This window comes from Microtus oregoni, unplaced genomic scaffold, assembly GCF_018167655.1.
Source record: "Microtus oregoni isolate MIOR12 unplaced genomic scaffold, Mior012 000007F_ref0000211, whole genome shotgun sequence".
NCBI lineage: Eukaryota > Metazoa > Chordata > Mammalia > Rodentia > Cricetidae > Microtus > Microtus oregoni.
Genome location: NW_024543066.1, coordinates 31938020 through 31965169, shown reverse-complemented (window position 1 = coordinate 31965169; position 27150 = coordinate 31938020). Strand labels below are relative to the sequence as shown.

At 41.1% G+C, this 27150-nt stretch overlaps 1 protein-coding gene across 1 annotated transcript in view; it reads right to left on the bottom strand.

Annotated features, from left to right (window-relative positions):
• Col19a1 (collagen type XIX alpha 1 chain) overlaps positions 1–27150 on the bottom strand; it is a 307873-nt gene that overhangs the window by 96325 nt on the left and 184398 nt on the right. The window contains exon 14 of the mRNA XM_041655913.1: positions 2132–2185. Coding sequence (XP_041511847.1) covers positions 2132–2185 — 54 coding nt within the window. The remainder of the gene's footprint in view (positions 1–2131; positions 2186–27150) is intronic.

Genomic DNA, 27150 nt, shown 5'->3' with positions numbered 1-27150 from the left:
TCACATTCCTCAGCTCCTTTCCAACTCAGATTGATTAATATTAAAAAAAAAACAAACCCTCAAACATAGTGTTATAAATACTTCAGTTATTTATTTATTTCGGGCATATTGCTTTATTTATTTGATTAGAGGTAAGGTTAAATTTTCCTTCGTTTTGTTTCTATATTCGCACTTGTCACAAGCCATTCTTACACTCGCTTTAGGAAATTCTAAGTCTGGACCACTGGGATGAGTCACACAACGTCTCAATTCTCATCTAGAAGAATTTTAGCCTCCTACCCACCCTCTCTTAGCTGTCTTATCTCCTGTCATAAAATAGGGCTTGTGTAACGCAGAATACAGTTCTGGAAAAGACAAAAAAAATATTTAAAAATAGACTAGACTGCTCTTAGTAACCTCTCTCTCTATATGGAAATAAAATACAACAGCTCCAAGGGCCAGCCACACTGAGGCAGCAAGCATCCTGCGGAGATTTCGGGGTCAGTAAATCTAATAGTTCCAGTGAGTCTCACTTGCCCTCAGCAATCTGCTTTCAGTGTGTTGCTAGAGTGACCATCGGTGAAATCTGGCCTTGTCCCTCTCCAGCTTAGGCCCTTTGTTTACTTTCATAGCTTTCCGTGAGGTTTGCCAGGACCCTGCAAAGATTTGACTTCATCCCTGTTGGCCTGGGGCTGTGCCTCAGTTGTCTATGGCAGGGAGCCCACCTCTACCCACGGGAGGCTTGACAATTCTGGGTGTTTGTTCACACTGTCTTCCTCCTCAGGCACCCAGCTGGCTCCCTCCCTGGCTCTATTTGCTTTACTTCTCAAGCCTCAATCTTAATCCTTTGCTGGAAGTTTCTCCAGGAACCCATCTGTGCTATCTTCACTGCATTCTCTTCCTCACCCCACATTGCCCTCACCTGAACTTGAACCTCATAAAAAGCAAGGACAGTGTCTTCTTCAGTTTTTCAAGTCCAGCTCCAGTTACACACTTAGTCGGACCCTACATAAATGTGTGAAATGCTTGAACAATGAAAATTCGGTGCGACTAGATTCTTTTGATGAGTTAGTTAGTGAAAACATTAGTTATTATGACCTTGAAAAGATTCAATATGAAGAACGCTATTCATTTCTAATCATCTGGGAAGCAGCAGCTCTCTTTCAGGAGGACCTTGAGTTTAGAAAAATTACGTGTTCAGTCCACAGTTACACTGTGAGTGTGGTAGACACAGGTCATCAGTTTACCCTGTGATGGGAACAGCCTCAAACTGATGAAAACCAACGGGACCCTAAGATGAAGTTTTGATGATGCTTGAATGAAAGGAAAGATTTTAGTCATTTAGAGGAACCAGCCTCCTTAAATCACATCTACCAAGCAGACAGGAACCAAAGGCTTGGCCCAATGTTTTCTTCTTCAGTAAATGCTGACCTATGTATAAAACCCGTTTATAGTCTACATAACTGTTTTCTCTTTTTCTTAGTCTTAACAAATTGGCTCTTTTATTATATTAAAAAGTTCATAAACCATGTTTATTTCAAATACAAGATTTAACGAGAGCTCTGAATCAGAGCCATAGCTGAGTTTAAATGTTAATACTTAAAATATGCACACACCTCCCCTAACGACTCTAGCAATAAACTGAAACCCGTGAAGCATAGTACTACAAATCCTTTCTCTTGGTCACGTATTTCTTCATCTTCCTGACCCTTCAGTAAATGTATCTATCAGTAGCTGAGACCTCCCTCTAGATTCCAGCATATTCACCTTCTCCCCAGGCCTTGGGCCCACTTAGTGCTCATGCCTTCATCATCTAGATTCCCTCTTGGAGACAAGTCTTGAGGCCCTGTCAAGTATTTAGGAATGACAAGGAGGCTTCCCCTTGCCTGCCAGCACACCCTTACTGTCTTCTTCAAAGCACAATTACTGAAAATGTAAGAAGCGTTCTTTGTCTTGCCAAAAAAAAGTACAATAAAAGTCAACATCCTATCCAATTCAACTCACGCTCCCTTGTTTTTCCTTGTAATCAATACTAATCAACAGCAATGCACTGCTGATAGCCTAATCACTTGCATGGATAAAGGGCAATGAAATGAATGAGGCTGCAATGGGCGTGTTTATTTTGCCACGTGACTGCAGCCTTGTTACTCACTGGTGGTCCTGGAGGGCCTGGGTTTCCTGGAGGTCCTGTCTTCCCTCGTCTTCCCTTGAAATGAAAAGAAAATAGATTAAGTGTTGTGGTTTGATTTCATTTTAATATAACAATATTAGGCAGCAATGTGGAAGACAGTAAAAGTATTTTTAAAAATAAGTTTAAAAAACAATTCCAAGTCCACACAACTCTTGCACATCAACGAATTCTGAAAACTGTGGGCCAGTACACTACCATGTTGGGGAATATTCGGCCGGAAATGTACTGATTCTAATTGCTGTTGACCTTTCCCGTGCAAATTATCTTGACACTCCACTCAATGTTTGATGACTCTGCAGTTCTAGTTCAGATAAAAATTGCAATTTAGATGAAATAACAAATGTTTTTTCAGCAGTTGGAGAAATGGTTTAGTGGTTAAAAGCCCCACCTGTTCTTCCAAATGACCAAGGTCCAGCTTCCAGCACCCCCACACAAAAGTTTTCAACCAGAGGATCTGTCACCCTCTGCTGGACTCCATCGGCACTCAGGTAGAGGATGCAGGAAAGACGTATACAATAAATAAAAATAAAAATAAATAAAATCTCAAAAAAAAAAGAAGGTTCCGAAGGGGGTCTGAATTCTAGTGTGATTAATTAAGGCACCCAGTGACTAATTAAGAAACTGGTTTAAAGCCTTGGGGCTAAGAGCCCTGAATCTGTACTTCAGAAGGACTTCCAGGAATCCTTACACTCACTAAAATTTGAAAAGCGTCGCATTGATCAAATCATATATCCTATCTACAGTATACAAGCTAGCTCGTTCCTTCCAGCTGGATAAGTGAACTAACTGCATAATTCTTGCAGATCACTCATTATTATAGCTCAGTGTTCACACTTCCAGATTCATGACGGGCTGAATTCCAACCGCAGGGGCCAGAGACATAGACTTGTGGTGATATGGTTAATAAACTGCATGTCTAAAATTAAATAAAAGAATTTAGGTGCCATTATTATTATTGTATATGCGTGGAGGTGCACTTTTACATATGGCTTCCAGGGTACCCACTGAGTCCACTCTCTCTGGCCCTAGCTATTAGTTAAAAAATCACTTAATCTTTTTTCCCCTTAAGACAAGGAAAATACCTTTGTTTGAAGCAATATGTTCTGAATGAGGAAGATTTCTGAGCTTATGTTTCCTAAACACTGCAATTCCACCCCAAAGACACGACTTTAGTAAGAATGATGTTGCCATACTGAGAGGTACTTACACAATTATGGCTCCATGGCAACAGTACTTTTAAAAGTAAAGACACTATTAGGTCAACCTTTTCAATGTTTTTGATATGTTTGAGAACTATAAGTACAGAAAAGCCCATTGCATTGATGAATTTTATTCAGGCTTGATGTTGGGTAGGGCGTCTAAACAGCAGCTGGGTCTGTTGGTTCAGCTTTGAGAAGTAAGCAAACATTATGTTGTGACTGGGGCGAGAAATGTTCCCATTGCTATGGGAGAGAAGTCAAGGGCAAACTGTTAGGGACTTCATGTAATGGCCGCTCCACTCAGGGACTCTGACTGGCTGTGGTTACCTGCGCAAGGCCTGCATGGGATTGAGCTGTCAGCATTCTGTTAGGAGTGGGGAAGGATCTCAGGAGGTCCCAGTCCTAGAGGGGACTAAATGGCCGCTGGGGGTGGGGATGGAGTTCTTCAGTGGTGCCACCAAAGGTGAGTGTCCTTGCTTCCACACCCTTGCTTGTCCCATGTTTATGTAAACAACCCTGATTTAACCCAGTGAGTCAATTTTTCTTTTTCTTCTTTTTTAAGAGACAAAAGCAGGAGGGGGATTGGTTGGGAAAACGAGTTCAGAGGGAGGTGAGGAGTAAACATAATGATGAAAATATGATCAAAATACATAATATACACGTACAAAATTGTCAAAGAATAAACAGAACCCACCCTTTCTTTAAATACTTCTAAGATTCACATTCACAGAACAGAAAACGCACTCAAATCACCACAGCCATAGAGTTAGTGGTGTTTCCATATGCTTTCTGTTTAAACACTAGAAATTTTGGCTTTCTTTGGAAGGACCGTAAGATTGGAAAGAATAGGTAATTTTATATTCTGTGTATTTAGTGCAGATTATACATACATGCAAGAAGCTAGTCTTGCAGTATATATATTCTGGCAATCGATATATTTGATTTTTACTAAATGCGAGGCAATTGCCTTTGAGAGCTAAAGGAGGATAAGGAGTTTACTCAGAAGTAGAAGCATTGTAATTTACTCATTTGCAAGAGTACTAGAAATGAAATCAAAGACCTCTAAGCAGGTGATCCATTTCTTCTGTAAGCATGCATTAGGTTGAGTTTAAGTTAAAAACCGGAGTGTCGGGTTTGTTTATAGTCCCCTTTCTTCAAAAGAGAAATGGGTATCTGTTTGAACTGGAAGCAGGGAAAATGAGGCTATTGATCAATTTTTATCACAGAGTTTACGCCAAGACAAACCAAGTGTCAGATTCCATAACACAGCGTTGATGTGCTACTATGAGGACCAAAAAGCGTCCACGGTTCTGGATGGAGAGGGCAAGCATCCAGACGCCTTCATTTCTCCACTGATTTACGTGATGTGTTACACAGCCCTGCCGGAGCCCTATTGGGCTTACTGAGTGCAGGGAGGGCTGGCTCGCTAGTACATCCTTCCAAAGAGTGGACAAGCAAGTAAGATATTTGCGAGGGTTGTAAACATAAAGGAACATATTTGTGAGGGTAACTTCGGCCAACACATATTTTCAGCTTAAGGCCTGAGAGTCTTGTAAGTGCCAGAAGCATATTTGAACAATTTGAAGTGTCTGCTTCACAGCCCCCATCTCCCTCCCTCATTCTAGCTTTATTAAGCATAGCATAGGGAATAGGCGAGGCAGGACTGAAATTTCAGGTCCCAGTCTCAGTGTCCTGCAGAGGGCACTCTGGCACAAGGCGGACAGAACCATGAGGGGAACTTCAGAGTATGAGAGAGATATTAGAGTTCCCGTTCATTGTCAGACATTGTCTCTCTTCCCTCCAGGAAGCTCCAGGATCTCTCTCTTACTCCCCTCTGGAAGGTCACAGCAGCACTCACAGGAGCTGCGCCATCTCCTCTTCTTCTGCAAAGTCTCTCGAGTCTACCCCAGAGCTAAGAAATTTCTCTCTCTCTCTCTCTCTCTCTCTCTCTCTCTCTCTCTCTCTCTTTTCTACTGCAAAGTGTATTGTTTGGGGGAACAATAGAAAGAGTACTTTGTTGCTGATACTTTAGCCAACACAACAGGCACAAACCTCTATTCACATTAAGACTGAAATTGGGTTTCTTCATTACAGTAAGGTGTCAAGATTTTCTTCCCAAGGCTCTGCAGCACTGGCTGGGAGCACATGGGGCTTGGAGTGGGAAGGTGTAGATGGGAGTGTTAGGGAGGAGTCCACCATGCTGATGGGGGAATGTTTATTACATGTCTGCCTCCATGCTTGTCTCCTCTTGTTTCTCTCCTTTCATCTCAAGTCTTATTATAGGTCCGCTGTAAAGGAAGACAAAAAGTGGGAGCTCGGATATTCACAAGAAGGGAAATCCTGCAGATACCTCATCCAACTGCAGATCTAGGGGAGACTGTCCTCCTTAGGGCAGCTGCTTTCAGGAGGTTATTTCTTCAGAAACAGCTTTGATAAACCTCACCCCACAAACCTCCCAATGCAGAGAGATCTGCCATTCCTGCCTTATGATGATCAAGCTAATCTAATACATTCCCGACAACCAAGGTAGAAAGCATAAAATCATAGATTTACTCCAGCCTGTTACCCTGGAAACCTCAGAGAGTTTTTCTGTTTGGCAACCGTAGAAAGATTTTGAGCTACAATTTAGATTTCTGCCCAGTGTTTGCTCAAACCCAAAACACCAGTTAATATGGATGGTCTCTGCCCTAGGCTGGCGTTTCCAGAGTGGAAGGTCTCAGATCTGGGAATTAGCATCTCCACTAAGTCCTGTAGAGCATAGACCCACAAGTCTCATAAAAAGTAGTTCTATCGGTTCACTGATTATGTGAAACTGAAAATGATCTTTGTCAAATTAAGACGCAGCTAGGCTGGGTTAACTGTCTTTTTTGCACATATAAACATTATGTGTACGTGTGAAAGTTCCATTGCTATACAACGGTGTTTAAAAGCAGCCACAAGTTTGTTGAAGATTTCAAAAGAGATTACTTGTAAAAAAAAAAAAAAACAAATAAAAAAATACCCAGGAAGTAGTAAACCATGGGGACTTATTAAACCATCCTTCGAACCACCAAAAAAAAAAAAAAATACCCAGGAAATGACAAGTGTTGACAAGGATGTGGGAAATGAATACCTATGGACTGCTGGCAGGACTGCCCAGTGGTGCCATCGCTGGATAAAATGTTATGGTGCCCAGAAAGTTGAAAATAGGACTGCGTATGGTCTTCTGGGAACATACCCCAGTACATACTTCTTGGGGCTGAAAGCATCCCAGGGACTCACAGGCTGCTTTTGATGGAAGCATTGACTCTTCTCTGGAGCCCACAGATGTCCCATGGGTAACTCAAAGCAGGATGAAACGTGGTATCTCTACCTCTATACTTGACCTCGGCCTTTGCTAACTCTTGTTTGTCTTCCTGTCACTCAGACAAGTTCGTCATTTTAGGAGTGTCTAAAATTCCTAATGCAAGCATCCCAAATTAACCCAATTACTTTTCTCTCACTCAGAGGCTAAAGACAGTAAGGTAAGAGCAAGATATTTTCCTGACTTCGAGGATCATCATGTCTGATGGACATTGACCATCTGATGTTACAGTACCCGCTGTAGACCACAAAGGTGGCACCAAGAGTCTCCAGCCATGGCCCTAAACCTGAAAGAAGACCCTGTAGTCATGGCTGCAGGCAACGGTATTTCATTCTCTAACTTACTCTTTTTCAGCGATTGCTCCTTTCCAGCTTACTGAAAGTTCCAGGAACAATGAGCCTTGTCGGCAGGCCATCATCTCCCCTGGTGCCAGGAAACCCAGCACAGCCAGAGCTGAGACGACAATCAGTCAAACCACAGTTTGCACAAGGCTGCTTGATTGTGCATGCCTTTCGGTCCCAGATTTTTTTCTTCTATTGTCAGCACCGTGAAGACAGAGTGAGGAAGGCACCAGATTTGCTCTCTTTCCAGTGTGACCACACTGAAAAAATATTTTCCCGTTTCTGCTATCACTTAGCTCTTTGGTTAGAACTTCAGGGTTCTGAGTAATTGACCTTAGTCTCCTGGGTTCCCCCGGGGTCAGGTTTCTGTCCTAAAACTCAGGTAACACAAAGTCCATTGCAGTAATATTCTCAACAGCGATGAGATGGAATCAATCATTTCCCTCCAGGGAGAGACAGCTAAGCCAAATGCGGTACACACATACAGTGGGTTGGTACTTAGTCTATCAGGATGAACATTTTATAATATGGCATAGCATGGAGGGGCCTTCATCACATGACTCACTGAAGTAAACTGTTCACATCCTGACAAATACTTCATGGCACTTTTCGTATTGGCAGTTGAATATTCAAATTCATAGAGACAGAAAGTAGAATGGTTGTTTTCAGGAGCGTAGAGGGCAAGACGAGAGGAGTTGCTGAATGGGGAATTTCAGCTTAGGAGGTGAAAAAGTTCCATAGGTCTGTTTTGCAACAACGTGAATATAGCATGTATTTAAAAATGGAAGAATGATAGATTTTATGTTACAGGCTATCATCTCTGGAACCTGGTAGTGCAAGAACTGCCAGTTCCTTTCCTTCCCTATCCTTTTACTACTTGATCCAGTCTTCTAGTTCATCATGTGAAACTGTTTGTAATGTCACAAGGGAAGTTACTTGGGGGCTGGAGAGATGGCTCAGAGGTTGAGAGCACTGACTGCTCTTTCAGAGGTCCTGAGTTCAATTCCCAGCAACCACATGGCAGTTCACAGCCATCTGTAATAAGATCTGGTGTCCTCTTCTGACATACAAATATACATGGAAAGAATGTTGTATACATAATAAATAAATAAATCTTAAAAAAGGAAAGTTACTAAACCATAAAGAGAAATCCTTTACAAGAGAGCGACCATGAGCTGGCAAGATGACCCAGTGGGTAAAGCATTCGGACACCAGCTTGATGAGCCGAGTTTGATGATAGCAATCCACATAAAGGTGGAATGAAAGAACTGACTTCACACAGCTGTCCTCTTATCTTCATGTGTGCTGTAGCATGTGCATGCCAGTCTCATGCCTGCATTATACATATATACAATAATAAATAATGTATTTTAAAAATGTGCAATCAACCCTGAGTTATACATATGGATGTATAAGAACTAACATAACAGTCAAACGTCCATAAAAAGTCCAAATAAAGTAAATGTTATGGAATAGTATATAACATTTAAAAATGAGTGAAATCGAACTATATAGAGCCATATACATTCTTAGAAGTGTTATGTTGGGGCTGGAGAAATGGCTTACTGGTTAGGGATGTGTACTGATCTTCAGAGGATTTCAGTTTGGTTCCTAGTGCCCATGTCAGGAGGCTCACAACATCTGTAACCCTAGGGAGTCCAATGACCCTTTCTTCCCACCTTGGGCACCTGGTCTTGTGTGTACATACCAACAGGCAACCCCCCACCCTACCCCACTAAACAAGTAAAATAAATCTAAAAATTTACAAGCTTGATGTTGATCAGTTTATACAGAGGACCACGCAGGGAGAACAAGACTATGCAATTAGGAATGACAATGAGTGACCCATGTGGATGACAGTGACTTATGGGAGCAACCACAAGGGGCATTTCTGCTTCTTCAACTCGGTGCTGGTTACACTGTGTGTGTTCATTTGGTTAAAAATTACCAAGCCACACCATAGTAAGACCTATCTTTTTAATGCACATTTAAGTAAACTTTCAAAATGAAACCAAGATATTCTCACAATGGAATAAACTTATTCATTGAATCTAAATAACAATCTATCTGTATTTGCTGTGTTCAAGGCAAAACAAACAAACAAACAAAACAAACAAACAAACAAAATAACTAGTGACAGAGGGTGACTATTGTCAGCAAGCCATCAAGCAGGCCAGGCTATTAAAATGAACGACATCGGCAGGCGGGCAACAGTGAAGCATCACCCGATCCTTTCAGGATGACTTGCAATAAGAACACACGTGCATCTTAAATTTGATACTTAGAAACACTTCTCCCTCCACCAGCATTCCACAGAGAAGAAAACACATAGCAGACGATTGGTCCTTATATAACAGGTGCTTTTTGTTGTTGGTAAGGGTTGTGAGGATGTAGAAGGAGTTACGGCAGGAATTAGACTCAAATCAAGGGTTAATATAGAGACCCCCAAACCCACAAACTGAAAGCTGTGTCCAACTGTGTCTCCCCGGAATTGCTGATCGCAAATGCAGGTGGCTCCTTTCAAGTATTTCTCTGTTCTCCTGCCTGTCTGTCTCATACGCTTAGGTACTGGCTTAGTCCAAGCAGGTATCAGGGATATGTCAAGGGAGAGCAGACAGTGCTTTGACTGGCACTCACAACTGTGAATGAGGTGTTAATTACACAGGAAAACATTAGTGTCTATCTGGGAAGTTTGAATTTCTTTTTTTACATTGTGAACGGAAAGAAGATTCATGACTGATGTCGTAAAGCGTTACCATGTTTCAAAAATCAAGGCTAGGGGCAAAAACGAGAAGCACATTCTCACGTGAGGAATGTGGAACATCCCAAGTGCACTTTCTCTCTTTGCAGCCGTTTAAAAATACATCTGCGACGGCAACGGCACTAGTCATAAAGGTCTTGTTACTTCAGGGATCAGACAAGAGGCTCTTGTAAGGGCTGGAGAGAGGATGTAATTCAGTATGAACAAGAGATTTGGAATAAGTTTAGAACTGTAGAAAGATGAATCCATACTGCTGCCTCCTCCACTTGCAACGGGATCTTAAAATCTTCAAATCATTCCACAAGTTCTCAACTTGCCTCCCTCGCTTCTTTCTCTTTTTTCATCACTCCTCCAGTGTGTGTGTGTACATGCATGTGTGTGTGCGTGCGTGTGTGTGAGCGTGAGTGTGCGTGTGTGTATTTGCTCCCCCTTTTCTTTTCTCTTTCTTTTTAAAAAATCCTCCAGTGTGTGTGTGTGTGTGTGTGTGTGTGTGTGTGTGTGTGTGTGTTTGTGTGTGTGTGTGTGTATGTGTGTGTGTGTTCATCCAAACCATGGCATATGTAAGAAAATCAGAGGGCAACTTCCAGATGAGCCCGTTCTCACCTTCCACCATCTAGATTCCAGGCACTGCTCTGGGATTCTTGGGCTTGGCAGAAAATGGCTTTATCTGCTGAGTCATCTTGCTGGCTCCCCTTTCTTTTCTTTAACTAGACTTCACTACTAACTAATGATGGGTTTCAAAACAAACTGCAAGCTGTCCTGACATTTATTGTCTAACCCCCCCTGGGCTATCCTGAGTAAATGATGATCTGAATAAATACTAATACTTCACAAGAACAGGATTATAATGTCCCCTCAGAGTGGAGAGTCTTATCACTTGCAAGTCAAGCATTTTCTGCGTCTGTTATTCTCCCTTTATTACTATGACTTGTTTTGTTTTGTTTTTTTGCACGTGGTAGTTGCAGAGTGTGGCTGGATGCTGTCTTGAGCATGTTGTGATGTGTATCAATACCCTTGTGACACACAGGGAAGGTGGAAGCTGCAAGTGACCTGCCTTCCTGCTTCACATTTTCCCAGACTGAGGAAGTGGGCTTCAGCTCCACACTCCATCTCAGGGACTGAGAATGGGACCACCAGGTTTCCTCATCCCCCAAACCTTCATCATGCCTCAGGAATGTGGGGTTATTGTCTTTCATGTTTAACAGGGTAGATATATAGTTTCAGAGTTAGAGCAGGAACAATCTGCATGTAGAGGGACACATGACACAGGTAAATGTTATTGTCTTGCTTACTGGAAGTGCTAACGTGAAAACAACGTAGTGACATTTACCCACAAACCTATGGGCAAATATACCCACAAAAATGCCAGATAGCTCACAGTGTAAGTCAGAGGAACAAGAGCAAACCCTGAGTTACTGGACAGCATCAGCAACAAGAAACAGTCAATAACACTTAACACTGTGATTTCCATCAGGGTACATACTCACAAGATACGTTTTCAGAGTTTTTGAGTTATATGCTTTAGACAATATATCCTTAAGAGTTGGAATTTTAGGGTCAGTTAAGTGGCTTAGAGCATAAGCACCAAGCCCGATGACCCGAGCTTAATCCTGGGGACCCACAGAGTAGGAGAAAACAGACTGCAGCCAGTTGTCCTCCGACTGCAGTGTGTACACACACATACACACGACAAACTAAAAATGAGGGCGAAAGTCAAAAGCTGGAATTTTAGAACCACATGCTCATTCTTAAAGACCAAATTGGCCAGCACCGAATACATCCGCGGGCACAGATTTCAGTTATTAACACACTTCTGACAAATGAAGTGGATGCTGTAGCTAACCCCGAGACAAAACTGCAGGTCACGCCGTTAGGAAACAAAGCTTTGCCTCACACAGTTCTTGACTGACTGAATTGCCTTTGGGTATTTAAATGCTGCCTTCAGAAACTAGTCCTGTGGAGATGACTTATTTAGGAAAAATTGACCATCAGTGTTTTACCCAGGGGTGCTACAGGGAAATGCTCCAAGATGTCTGCGACTTGGGTCCTGTCTCCCAGGAAGAAGGGGCGGGCAGTCACTCAGGGATACTTGAGAACTCAGCTTCTTCAAGGTGGGCAAATTACAAAGATGTGCCTCCCAAATGTGCTACTTTGTGGCACTCTCTCCAGATGTCACTTTGAGGCCAAGGGGCCACATGGATGACAGGAAAGGATGTACAGGCAACACAGATTCCATATCCCTAGCGGCAAGACAGAAGTGCAGAGTCTCCCTGTTGGCTTTGACTAGATGCTTCTGTGCCAGCTCAACGGGGATGCGTGAGTCGCCTGCGGTTTTCTTCTCTGACTCTTATCACCAATCTAATTCTGTAGGCCTCTCTCAGGCCACCCTCATTTCTCCTTGCACAAGTGATTAAATATTACAAAAATACATTGATAGTGTTCAAAATCTGAACACATGGGTCACACTGTTTTGCAGATGCTGGCAATATGTGTGGGGTGGGGTTTTTGAATTTCTTGCTGTTGTTGTCTTTATTTGAACGTTATTTTTTCTTCTCTTAAACTTAACATACAGTGTCAGTTGAAACTACAAGTGGGTGAAAGTAATTTAGACTCTGTCCTTATCAATCTACCTCCTCCAGGCTCTCATCGGTTCTAGTTTCCAGAATAAAACAGAGACTTCCTGGAAAGGCTGGAGCTGCTGAAATCCCCTGGACCACTTCCCAGGTGCCACGTGTTCTCTTGTGTTCTTGTTCTGTTCTCTTGTGGCTCTTTCTCTGTCCCCCTCTGGGGAAGTCTCTTGTTCCCAGCATCTAGTAAAGCTACATCTGGTAATATATATCCTAAAATTAATGTAACTGAGCCAGCTTTTTCAACTGCATGAAATGTCCGCTTTGACTTGTAAGAATCTCGTTTGCTTGCCTGCTACCTCTTCGCTGTTTTGTAGACATTTCCCCCACTTTGAGCTCATATTTACCAGTCATTTATTGACCACCCAAGAATCATTTAAGCTTTGCAAGTACCTTGAAGCCTGCTCTCATGAAGCATACGTTCCCCTGTGGACAACGGCAGTAAAAGATAACATAAGACCTTAGCATTGGCGACTCCAATAAAAATCAGTTTATACATATTTATTTGATAATTCACTTTGATGTGGTTCCATTTTATAAATGAGATGAATGTGTGATAAAGTGATTTATCCAAGGTCATTGACTAATGAGCAACAGATTTAGGACTTGAATCCGGGCAATCTGGCTGTACCATCACTGCCCTTTACTGCTAGGCTATATTTATTGTTTATGTAATAAACAAACACACATAGGAATGTTAGGTTGGGACAAAACTTGTAAAACAATATAACGAGGCAAAGAGGCAACTCTTCTGTAGGAAGATGAACTATTTTGGAATAACATGGAAAGTTTCAGAAGCGGTCTGAAGCAAGCATGTCTAGGAGCCATGTAAGGTCTGAGGACCAGGCAGCAGAGGGGACAGATGCAGGGGACAGACGCAGGGCTTGCTCACGGAATGGTGAGAAGCAGCTGGCTGGTGAAGAGTGAGTGGCAGAGTGGCTGGATTATGCTGGGCTTTGCAAATTACACCAAGGGCGCTTAGTTAGAACTCCGGGCTGAGCTCATTGACTGTCACTGGAAGCCAGAGAGCTTTGCCTCTAAAAGGCCACCTAGCCAAGATGCAGCCAGCACCTGTGTGGGTCATCAGAGTCGTTTCCACAGTAAATCTGCTGTACTGCCGCCGCTTAACACAGGAGGCCAGGAGAACTGAAGTAAGATGATCTGAATTAGAGTGTTTACAGCAAGGCCTCCTTACAGCTGTGCAGCCACTGAGGCCTTCATTCTATGTAAAACACTTCTACCTCACGTGAACCTTGTGTGTTACTAATTGTGCTAGCTACTATTTGCTGTTTACTCAGAAAAGGTGTGTGAAGAAGACAGCTCAATTTCCCTCTTCACCATGAACTATGATTTTTAAAACAGAGAAAATTTTTTTTAAATGTAAATAATGCTACAAGACTTATCCAAGGATATTAATAATTTAATGAACTCGCACTCCAGGGGGAAGAACGTTCTTGAAACATGTCAGGATGGATTTCCAAGGGAAAGGCCTAATTAGCAGGGTCTGTGGCATGTGTCATCACGTGGAGAAAAGAAGATCTAGTCCCTGTGGACAGAGTGGGAATTAGGCTTTCAAAACGTTAACTACTCCAGTTACTATGTACGATTAATGAGCAACATGTCAGTGGGCTGGTCTAACTGCAGCCGAAGACCTGATGGAGGGAGAAGGACACGTAAACTCGGACGTAGAGAATATGTAATGTAGTTTATAACCTCACGTGCATTATGGCTAGCCTATAATTTAGGGAACTCGAGGGAAGCAAGGTCGTGCTTCAGAAAACCGATGCTCAGTAGTGACTAGAGGTCCCAATGACGTTACAAATGAGAACACTGAGACGTTAGTGATTTAAAAAAAAAAAAAGTCCCTCGTGTTAGATCATGTCTGGAAAACCAACCACTGGGAAAAAAAATTTAAAGAAAGCTATACCACTACTTTCTCTTAAATATTATTATACTGATATTTTGAAAGTCACTTTAATGAAACCTGATTTACTTCTTTGTCTTTATTTATTTATTTATTTATTTATTATGATGCACTGAGTCCAATGAGAACTATCCATATCTGCATAGTTATGCGGTCATCCATTGGAACATGGGAAACCCACCTGAGGCAACACTCCTAAGGAAAACTGGCTTGCCCTCCTCCAGCAGCTACTCCCCGGCAAAAACTCAGTAGCTCTCAGTTAGAGTGCAGCCCCATGACCCCTCCCCCATCCAGGCTAGAATGTTGGCTGACATGATCTCCTGCCAAGAGAGAAGTTGTGGGGGGAAGGGGTCGATCTGATCAAAATGCATTGTCTGCTTGTGTGACTTTCTCAAATAATAGATAAATAACATTCAAGACTTTAAAAAAAATTAAAAGATATTCAGAGCAGATTATTTGTGCACAGCAACCCCAAACTGGAAATAACACAGGTGTCCTCCAGTGAGTGTACGGTTAAACAGAGTATGGATTCACTCAGAACATGAACATCACTCACAAATAAAAACAATTAATTTTAATATTGAAAAAGAAACCTGATTTAAATCCATACAAAACGTATGCAAGTGAAATCTATTTGAGGTAAAAAAAAAATCTCAAAGACAAGAAGGAAAATTCAGTGTACTGTCTGTCTGTGAAAGTCTCCAAAATAACATGGTTATATTTACATGTTCAAGTGGATTTTGGAGCTTTTGATGCAGAAATCTAAGGTTTTTGGGATCACCAGTAAGAAAAAAAAAACTATAAAAGCTAATGTGAGAACCAATTAAAATTGGATATTTATTTACTTCTCCAACAAGAAACAATCTGGCAATGAAGAACACAAATAAGTAGGGAAATAAAGAAAGACAATCTTAGATAGATAAAAATATGTGTCCACTATTGAAGGTTAAAGAGAAATCTGCACATAGATCCAGTCCCTGACACTCGCACAACATGACAGTGTAATCTGGACGTATGCTTTTCTCTTTTGCTGCATGCCTTTCCCTCCAAACACGAGTCAAGGCTGTTTAGAGACCCCCACTCCTCATGCGCACCAGCCCACTTGTCTATTGTCATATGCAGCAACATGAATGGCTAGCATGGTCCTGATTAGACATGAGGTGTACTTACGTGTTGCAGTTATAGTTTATATTTTAGTAAAGAATATCATCAATTTAACAGGAACCAAATGGAAAAAATGCACATCAAATTGAGAAATCAGAGCTCTGGCCATTGGCGTTCCCTCTTGCTCATTAACTAAGCAAATCTGACCAAGCAGCAAATCTCTGTCTGTGATGTTTCTACTGTAGGAATTAAAATACCCACGCAGAGGCAGTGGGTTAACCACACAGAGACAGTGGGTTGGTGTATGTGAACACACTAGAGATATCTTCTTTAACAAGAAATACATAACTTTGTGAAGGCATTCCCATTGTCTTCTCCTTGTTACTAGACTGTAAGTTTCTTTATGGCAGGGGAGGTATCAAATGAGCAGTACTCTTTACACAAATGTCTACCAATTTCTGGAGAGTTTAATCTGCGAGGGACCATGGAAGTTAGCCATTCCCTTTAATTCTAGAACACACCTAAGAGAACTGAACCCTAAATACTCCATTTGTAAATTAGATTATTGTTATTACTATATGTTTTGGTGCTGGGGGATTGAACTCAGGATTTGTATGTACTAAGTATCCACTCTTCTATTGAGCTATACCCCCGCCCCTTAAAATACAGTTACTTAGGCCAACCTATTAGCCTAAGAGAAAACGAAGTCTATAGAATGTACTGTCTGACACAGACATGAACTACTTATAGAAAAGACAAGTAGCAGAAATGTCTTTAAATTGACCAGGCATGTGGTCAACAGCTCTTTTCCTCACAGTAAGAGTAAGAACAAGAAGGATGGCTGGCAGATTAGAAGTGTATAGTGTCTCACAGACAGAGATAGCATCCTCAGCTTTAGTCCTGGTCTCTAAATGAAGTAAGCATTCTAGATATCATAAGGTGGCAAACAGGGGCCTTTAATCATCATCAGCTGGAAGCTTCAGTGACCTACAGGGTTGAGTTCAGCATGGTCCCATGGACTCTCTGACCTCTGCTCCCTTTCCATCCCATTCTTGCCACAGCAGCCCTATGAAGCTCCTTAGAATTCATGTCTCAGAACTCTACCTCTTCTCCTTCTGCCTGCATAGATTTCCCCAGATCTGAGTCTGCTCCCTCAGCTCTGTGATATCTTTGGTCAAAAGTCATCATTTTTGCAGGGGCACTTTCTCTGATGTCTCCTCAGAACTCACTGTCTCATCCTCCTGCTTTCCGGCATTTTGTTTCATATCGTCACACACACAAAGCTTACATTACGACTATCTGTATCAGAATGGGTGCCATGAAGGACAGAGGCTCTTGTATACTGCAGAGATGGGGAATACTTCTTCAGAGGAAAAGACAGCAAGTATTTTAGGTTTAGAGAATCACTCATTTTTATATAATTATTCATCTTTACTGTTGAGCAACCGAAGAGGCTACAAGAACAAAAGGGCATTGATGTGTGCCAATAAAACTTTATTTACAAAAGTTGGTGACAATGGGAGTTAAAGACTCTCATTCTGTTTGTTGCTCTTGGTGAAATGCATTGAAATATAATAGATGCTAATTATATACTTTTTTGCTTTAGGACTGAGCTAATAAGGAAAATGGGATTAAATGTAACTTCCAAAATGATGAGCTTATAGTAATGAGGAAAGCTGTGACTACATTCATTACTATACTTTAGACAAACATCAATATCAAAGCTGTGAGATTAATTATACCTTGAACGTTCTTCAGGATATGGTGATGCTTATGTTGTTATTTTGGTTAATGCTGTAGATTCCTTGAAATTATTTAGCCAAGAAAAATTTAAAAACAGATCTTATCCAAAATAGGTAGCATTAGAAAATGATAAATTTTAGAATTAACAACTAGTGATAAATTCAGAGTATTTTCTTCAAGTCTTAAAGAGAAACAAAACACCACAGATTTAAGGGAAATCCCTTTTACTATGACAAAGTTTTGTTATGAAGCTGATGCTGGCCTCAAACTTAAGATCATCTCATCCCCATCCCATCTGGTATTTCAATCATGTCTCCCATACCTGGTTGGAAAGCCTTCTCAAATCACCTAGAGTTATTTCCCTCACGTCTGCCTATGGGTAAGTACTCTCATGAGTTTTATGCTATACTTCTGGTCAATGGTACTTTTCTGAATTATGTAAATATGCCACATTAATACATACAATGTATTCCGTTTTAACATTTATCCTTCTGTTTGTGTGTTGATATTTTAAAGTATGGCCAATCCTCAATTCCATTGTTAGTAGGTGAAATTTTCAAATGGAATTATCCCTAAGTAAAGGAATACAGAAGTTATTAGATATTTAGCATTTTATGAGCTAAAGGTTAAAGTAGCTTTTGAGGTCATCCATATAGGGATACACCAAGAAGATCAAGCCTTTCATCCAATGAAAAAGCTAACAAGCTGAGAGACAGGAGGATTTAGCAACATTCCATTATTCTCTGCTGGGAAAACCTCATCCTGTAATGTCAATTTTGTGTTAAGTCTTCCAACAGAATACCCCACTTTCAATATTTTAATTTATCCAGCTGCTTTTGAAAACACAAAACTCGGTATCATATGGCACTTCTCCATAAGAGCAAACATAATGGCAAACATTTTAAAATTGCATCTAAGTACAAACTGAGCGAGTTGAAATTGAATGTAGGCAGACTGCTGCAGAGTCTCCAGGTGTAGGAGCTTTGAGACAGAGAATACGGTTCTAAGATGGTTGAGATATCCCATGCTTTTTCAGACCCAGGCCAGCTGGCCTTGGTGAGTTCCCGATAGAACATCCTCATTGTCTCAGTGTGTGGGTGCACCCCTTGGACTAGCTGAACATAGCGGACAATGAGGAATACTGAGAACTCAAGAACAATCGCAGTGGGTTTTTGATCCTACTGCACGTACTGGCTTTAGGGGAGCCTAGGCAGTTTGGATGCTCACCTTACTAGACCTGGATAGAGGTGGGCGGTCCTTGGGCCTACCACAGGTCAGGGAACCCTGATTGCTCTTAGAGCAGATGAGGGAGGGGGACTTGATCGGGGGAGGGGGAGGGAAATGGGAGGCGGTGGTGGGGAGGAGGCAGAAATCCTTAATAAATAAATAAATTAAAAAAACAAAAACAAAAACAAAAAGATGGTTGAGATATGGTGACCTTACTAATGCCTCCTGACATATGTCATACCATCAAGGCATGGGAAGGGGAATGAAGAGTTTGCATGAAGCATGTGTGGTCCATAAAACACTCCTCAAAGGTCTGTGTCATCCTGTGTTATAAATAGCTCCATCATGGGGCGCTGCGTGTCTCACAAGTGTCTGTCTAATGACAGAAGGAAGACTCAAGACTACTCTGTAGCAGCTTTAGAAGTATCAATAGTTTTCTGGGGGAACCAACGATAGTTTCTTTATTTAGCATCCCAGTAAGTGGAAAAACCTACCAAACAGCACCTGTGAGTGTCTATTGGTGGTGCTCCCAGGCTTTAATGCGCCAGGAGCCAGGGGCACCAGGTACCACAGATAGAGCTACTGGCCTTAGGGGGAAAAGGCTCCTTTACTTAGCTGCAGCCCTACCCTGAGGACCACAGTTGGCTGGGTTTCACCTCCCAGCTCTCTGGAGTTTAGTCGCACTTCTCGAGAGAGTAACCTGGGCAAGAGTGCTAGGCAACAGATCCAGAAGTGTCCTGAGATTCTGCATGAGCCCCTGAGCTTTCCCTAAATCGAGTGCTAGAGGATTTCCCTGTGCTCAAATCATCAGTTAATGTAGAAATTCTGATACTCCATTGTAGGCTAGGCACAGGCAAGAAAATAGAGTGTTTTGTACAACTACCATGTGTGACTTTTTATGACTCACCTGTTCTGTATTGTTACACTTTAAAAAATATCCTGTTGTATTCTACATCTTTAATGATGTCTATATTATGAGTCAATTTATGATTTATTCATGTATTAAAATGCGCACTATGGAGAACCTAGCAACTGTAAGAACAGAATTGGTCTGGAACTATTGGTTAGAAACGAACTCTGTTCTTGCTCTGTGGCCTCAAACACAATATTGTAACCTCTTTAAATTCCAGTGTTTTCATCTGAAAAATGGAAATAATAACCCTCAACACAGAGGAGTGTTTTGCTAAGGGATAACATCCCTTGTGGGGATAATCTAGGAAAATGCAGAATTACATGTTATGAAGGCTATTTTTATTGCCAAAGTGTTGCATGCGTTATCAGTACCCATGAAGCGATCTGAAAATTTTCTGTTTTATCATTTCGTTAAATTTACTTATTCCAAACTCAAGTTTGTTCATTTCCCTTAAAAAATAACCTGTTAGCATAAAATCTTTGAGTTAATTGCTCGCACAGACCTTCCCCAGGATGCCCTACACTGTAGTTCCTCCCTGCTTGTGTTTAGCCGTCATACACCCAGCCTTTCTACTGAGCTTTAAGGTGTTTCAGCTTTGGAAGGTCACACAGTGTGTCAGCTCTTGAAGCTCTTTGAGGAAGACGGATCTTCAGATCTTACAAAGAGAATCAGACTGTTCACACTTCCCCTTTTCCGGATCATTTTATGCTCTACCTCACAGGAGGAAACACCCAGAAGAGTAAAGGAGCTAATCGTTATTTCTTCTTAAAATACCTTTTCAGAGATTTCGTTTAAAAGCCAGTTTTCGATTCACTGGCTGTTATGCCCTGCATATATCCTTTAAGGGAATTATCCCAGAATAAATGAAAATGGATAATAAAAGATGGCTGTTGCCATCCTAACTCTGCTTAGTACATAGGACACAGCTAAGGGTTCACTGTGTAATTTACTTGTTAGAGAGGTGACCCGGCTATGTGTATATTTCTCCTAATTACTACAAAATTAAATTATTTTTAAAAGGCTAATAATATTTAAACAAAAATAAAGCTAAATATATATGCCTACTAATTTTTGATAAAGACATGTCTTTGGAGAATATATATGTATACACACACATATATATATGGATATATATATTGGAGAAAAGTCACAATCTTTTCTCAAATGAAGTTGGGAAATCAGTAATTCCTTATGTAGAAGAATGAAGTTGGGGTCCCATTTCTTACCTGTGTAAAAATCAGAGTTCTTTATGTATGATCTGAAACTCTGTTAGAGGACAAATTAAGGAAAATTCTTGAAAACATAGTTAAAGTCAAGATTTTTCTGGAATGGACTTCAAAAGCTTAGGAAATAAAGTTAAGAGTTGAAATGAATTTTCATGAAATTAAAAAAAAATCTAGTCCTCTCCACATTAAAGGAGATAATTAAGTGAACAGGGGAACCGATGTCAACTACATGTCTGACAGGACTAATATCTAGAGTACATAAAGAACTAGAAAATTAATAAAAAAAAACCTCAGTCAACTTACAAGCTAATGAAATGACTAATTTTCAAACACACAGCCAAGAAACATAGGGAAAAAAACGGGCAATTCCTTAGTTATTAGGAAACTGCAATTTAAGTCTATTCTGAGATACCATCTCCTCTCAGGCAGAATAGTATCATTTAAAAAATGACAAGAAATGCTGGCTTTATAGAAAGAAAACCTCTATACATGGCTGGTGAGAATATGAATTGGCTCAACTATTATGGAAATCAGTTTGGACATTCTTCTAAAAGCTAAACTATGTACCTATCATATGGCCATTTTCTGGGAATAGAACTTCCACTGAGATCCTTGTAAAGCCATGGTTTTTGCAGCACTATTTACGATAGCAAGGATGGCGGCAGCCTAGGTGTCTTTAAGGAGATGGGCGATATAGGGGATGTTATACATATACACAGTGAAGTTTTATGTAGTGACAAAGAAGAATGAAATTAAATCATTTATAATCAAATGTATACAAGAAGAAATCATCATATTAAAAGCATATTAGAATCAGAAAGGTAAATATGTTGTTTCATTTGTGCATCTTAAATTTAATATAAATTCATAAAATAACACACACACATGGGAATGTGCAGTAACACACATCCTGGAAGGCAAGTTTGTGTTTCTAAATGTTTAAACTTTTTAAGTTTTTAAAATTTTTTTATTTATGTATGCATTTCTCTCTCTCTCTCTCTTTCTCTCTCTCTCTCTCTCTCTCTCTCTCTCTCTCTCTCTCTCTCTCTCTGTGTGTGTGTGTGTAGGACAGAGAGTGTGTGGGTCACCTGAAGCTGGAGTTACACATAGTTGCTAGGACCTGAACTTGGGGACAACCTCAGAAGTTTACCTATCCCTGTAACTGCACCATCAGACCAAAGCACTGTACAAGAACTAAGCTCCAAATTATATTTTTTGACAGTGTAGTCTACCATAGTTCTCTGCAGTGCAGTCATAGTTGTGGGCAAAGACGCTGAAGAGGAAATTTCTTCAACACTACCATCCCCTACAATCACCAAGAATTGCTGCGGGGATGTTACCTGCATGCTAGTGAAGAGGCAGGGACCACGATTCAGGAGTTTTCTTTGTTTCCCAAGTGGATACATACTAGTTTTTGTATATGTCAGGCCATAGAATTATTCTACATATTCATGTCACAGTTTCAAGGAAACATCTCTGAAGCCTTTGCTCACAATTGCCTCAGCAATTATGTTTCTTTTGTAGTTGCAGCGATTTAAAAAATTACTAAGAAACTATTAATGTTTGTATTTGAAATAGTGTACATTGGGTTTAATTGGCTTTTTAAAATCAGTATTTGTTTTTCCAGAAATCTTTTTGTCTTTGAATTTACATTTAAGTTTTTTGCATACATGTTGCTAATATTTTTATGGTCCCACTGCCTCATTACCCAGCACACAATTGCAGACAGCATGCTGTGATTTAATGCTTCTCCCAAGAATTAAGAGACTCAGTTATGTTTAATCACAATGCCTAGTAAAACCACACTTAACGGTTTTGATCTGCATTTCGTCAGACTGTTTTGCAAGCCTCTCATTTAGCTTATTTCTATTATAATGGGATGTAAGAAATTTAGTGAAAATTGTTTTGCCTTAAGTCAGTAGGAAAATACAGTTTCCTTCTTTCACATGAATACAAAATAAATAATGAAATGTAGCTTAACAATTCAAATATGTAAATAAATTAAAATACAAATCGCCAAAAAATTCTGTAGACGCAAATAATCGCATTTTTCTCAGGGCTTCGCGTGCTCTCTTAATGGCTGACTTTAATAAAAGTCACAAGTGTGTAGACCTGCTGTTTACAACTCAGAGGAAGCCAACAGAAGCTGTAGCTCTCCATGAGCTCCCTGCTACGCCTTGATGGATTGTTCCACTGGGAGGGTCCAGTGATTCCAGGCTGAGATTGTACAGCCATAGTTAACTGTTATTAAAGTTTCCAAGCCAGCATGTTCAGTTTATGGACACATCTTTGCTTGTTTACGGTTTCCTGAGTACTACAGTTCCACTACTTCTTCTACTCTGCAAGGATGGTTCACCAACTCATCTTACTTGAGACAGGATCATCCTCTCAATTCTTTTAGTTCCCTTTAGCTAGGCAGTTCCCTTTAGCCTAGGCTAGCCCAGGCTTTAAGAGAAAGCAAATATAAGGCCAACTTTAAAGAAATGGCTCCCAATAGATCAGCTCCACTGTCTCAGTGGGTGGGTGCTCCCCTCGTGGTCCCGACTTCTTTGCTCATGTTCTCCCTCCTTCTGCTCCTCATTAGGACCTTGGAAGCTCAGTCCAGTGCTCCAGTGTGGATCTCTGTCTCTATCTCCATCCCTCACCAGACGAAGGTTCTATGATGATATGCAAGATATTCGTCAGTATTGCTATAGGCTAGGGTCATTTCAGGTTCCCTATCCCCAGCTGCCCAAGGAATTAACTGGGGACCTCGGCTTGGGCACCTGGGAGCCACTCTAGGTTCAAGTCTCTTGCCAACCCTAAGGTGGCTCCCTTAACTAAGAATTGTGCTTCCGTGCTCCCCTATCCAACCTTCCTTTATCCCAATCCTTCTTTTTCCCCAAGTTCCCCCCTTCCTCCCCTTCTCCCGTTTCTCTCCCCATCTCCCCTTTGGACTGTGACTGAAAAAGCATGGGATAAAACTGGACTCTCTGAACATGGCGAACAATGAGAGCTGATGAGACGCCAACGACAATGGCAAGGGGTTTTGATCATACGTAATGTGCTGGCTTTGCGGGAGCCTAGCCAGTTTGGATATTCACCTTCCTAGGAATGGACGGAGGGGGGAGGACCTAGGACTTACCACAGGGCAGGGAACCCTGACTGCTCTTTGGACTGGAGAGGGAGGGGGAAAGTAGTGGGGGGAGGGGGAGAAGGGTGGGAGGAGGGGGAGAAGGGTGGGAGGAGGGGGAGGGAAATGGGAGGCTGGGAGGAGGTGAAACTTGTTTTTTTTTTCTCATTTTCTCAATAAAAAAAAGATTTAAAAAAAAAAAAAAGAAATGGCTCTTTAACCGAGGTCTGTTTCCCTCTGTCCCCATCCTCTTCCCGCTTATGGTGCCTGTTACGGTTGCATATGAAGTTTACCCCAGGGATGGATACCTTGCTTCTTTCACATCTAGCTGTTGGTGCTATTTTAGGAAGCTGGAGGACACAAGTTTCAGAGGATGTACCTGTGAAGGTCATCCCTAGTACCACTTCTCTCCTCTTTCTTCCTGCTTCCTGTCTGCCATCCTGTCATATACCAGTTTCCCAAGATTGAAAGCTTTCATCTCGGAGGGCAGTTTCTTAAGACATAGATGTAAAAGGAAAGGAGACCAACCTGATATTTTATGACTCATAAGCAAGTAAAACAAGGAGCTGTGAGGGGAGGTAAAACAGTGCATCCTGCAGGGAAGCTCATTAAGACAGGATGTAACCAGTTCAAAAGAACTCCAGGAAGGCCCTGAAACTGACCAGACTCACTAGTTCTTTCCCAAGCCCTCTGGGAATTTTTCTTAGCCAAATCTAGCCACTTGGAAGCAGTGACGCACTGAGCTACCTAAAAACGGCTGAGACCAACTGAGACCCCTACATGGGAAAGTCTCCACCTTATTGAGCTGCCTGAAAGTTTGTGGGTGTATGAGAAGGCATTGGTGATGCACCTGTCTTCGAGTCACTTCTGTTCCTCTAAGTAACACCTCCCCCCCCCAAAAAAAAACCTCATTTGGTTTACAAAATTGAACTTTGGTGCTCTCCGTACTTTGGTCTGTCTTCATGTTCCTATCCTGGAGTGAGCACACATTTGTTCATGCCTTCCCTGGAATAGTGTCACACACCAGCCCTCATGGATCCAAAATCAATGGAACCGAAGGCTGTTAACAAAACCTTCCAAAACCATGAGCCAAAGTAAGCACTTCCTCCCTCTCAATCGTCTGTGTCAGGTGTTCAGCTACAGCACTGAGCAAGCCAGCTGATACATAGTTCCCATTGTTCCCACAGGGCATCAGTAGGCACAACCTCCGTGACTATCTTTTCTTATTGGCTTTTTCTTCCCCTTTAATGAGTCATCCGTCTTAGTGATGAAGTAGCTCATTCTGTGATCTCTAGGTGATGGTGCAGAAGTTTTTCTACTAGAATAAAATCGAGGATCCTAAACAACGATCCTCTTTCTGAGCCATATATTCCCCGTGCCTGTTATGATTTGTGTTCTCACAGGAAGTCTGCAAGTCTCTCTAAGTTGGATCATGAACAACAAGATCTGAGAAAATTTCATAGATTTGTTCATCTTTTTTTCTAATTGTGCTCATGACCGAAAATCTACTTAACTTTGAAAATGATGTGGCAAAAAAAAATTGCTTTTAAGAAAATTAATTATAGATAATTATATTTGAAACCAAGTAGCAAAATATAAAGATATATGGAGGGTGTGTGTGTGTGTGTGTGTGTGTGTAGAGGGGAGGGAATAATTAGAATAAAAAGTTAAAAATGAAGGCTTTTTCTACTTAATGCCATAGGGCCATGGTTCTCAACCTTCTTAATTCTGCGAGCCTTTGATAAAATTCCTCATGTTATGGTGACCCCCCCCAATTATAACATTATTTTGTTGATATTTCATAACTGTAACTTTCCTACTGTTATGAATCATAATGCAAATATCTGATAAACAGGATATATGATATGTGACCCCTGTGATAGGGTCGTGTGAGCCCAAAGAGATCACAACTCACAGGTTGAGAGCTACTGCCCCCAAGAGTTCGCCTATTTCATTTTCATTGTTTCTACTTTCCTTAATTGAGAAATATTTAATCAAAGCAAATTAGGCCCACTCAAGTCACACAATTTTGACAACATAAGGAATAAAAGTAAACAGTGCACCTTTTAAATCTTACATTAGAAGCCTAATTCTTCGATTAGGAATTTTTATTTCATCCCTCTTGTGATGGAGGAAAAGATTTTTATCTCTATGGCAACAGCTGCAAAGGAGTACACAATATTCACCCCAATCAGCTCTCATGGAAAGGAATTCTAGCTTATAGTGAGTGAGCACAATAGTATATACAGATCTAAGACGCCAGAAATACTCGAGCCGTAAACCGGTCTCTTGCTTTGGCAAAGATGCTTCATCTGCACACTTCAGACATTTCGTAGAATTCAGGAAAATGAGAGTTGAAAAGAATGAGCTCAGAGATATAAGACATGAAATCTTCAGAAGCAATAAATATAAGGATAATTTAATTTTAATAGTGTTTTACCCTGACTCTATTTATATCTTGCCAATAAAATTTTCTTAAAATTAGAATTGTCTTCCAGAGAAACATATTTATAAAATAAAATTTAATGTTTTGTTTTAATATACCTGAAAAAAGGGGTTTTTAGAAAAGACATCACTGCCTTCTAAATGTGACTTTAAGCTATCTCCCTTTTAATTCTAGTTTATGGGCAGGGGAGAAAATACAGTGGTTAATGCACATGCTAGCAAACCTGAAGACGTTTAGTCCTCAAATGCAAATAAGCTCTGGGTGGGTGAGTAATCCCAACCTCTTAAGGCAGAGGTGGGATCTCTAGAGGCAGCTGGCTAGCGAGATGAGCTCTGGTCTGCTGAAAGACCCTGCCCCTGCCTCAGTAAACAAGGATGGTTTCTGACATCAACCTCTAGCTTCCATCCAACCTCCAGTGTACACATGTGCATATATACACACACATGTGAGTCCATTCATTAAAACACGCGTACACATATACACTACATATGCATGCAAGTTGAGAAAGAGAATTCTTAGCTTCTGAAAATGATAGCCCCCAACCCTCTGACTTTCTTAAGATTGGCAGCATTTCCTCAGAACACATCCTCCTTATCTACTCCTAGATGTAGGGGTTACCCCAAGTTCAAGGCCCTGTCCCCAGTCCTTTCTTTCTGAATCCAGTCCTTTAGAGGCAGTCGGCCTTCAGTATCCTGCCTCCTCTGGAGATTTCCTACTAGTAACTTCTCTCCTCTCTTCTTGAGAGTTCAGATGACTTTATCTTTATTTACCAATACTTTCTCCTTTAGTTTTATTATTTTATGTATATGAGAGTTTTGCCTGAATGTATGTATGTTCCACATGATAGTGCACATCATGCCTGAAGAGAACAAAGGAGGGCATTGCATCTTCTGGAACTGGTGCTGTGGATGGCTTTTAACCACAGTGTGGGTGCTGTGAATCAAACCTAGGGCTTCTGAGAGAGTAGCCAGTGCTCTTAGCTGGGGAGCCATCTCTTTAGCCCTGCTCACCCTA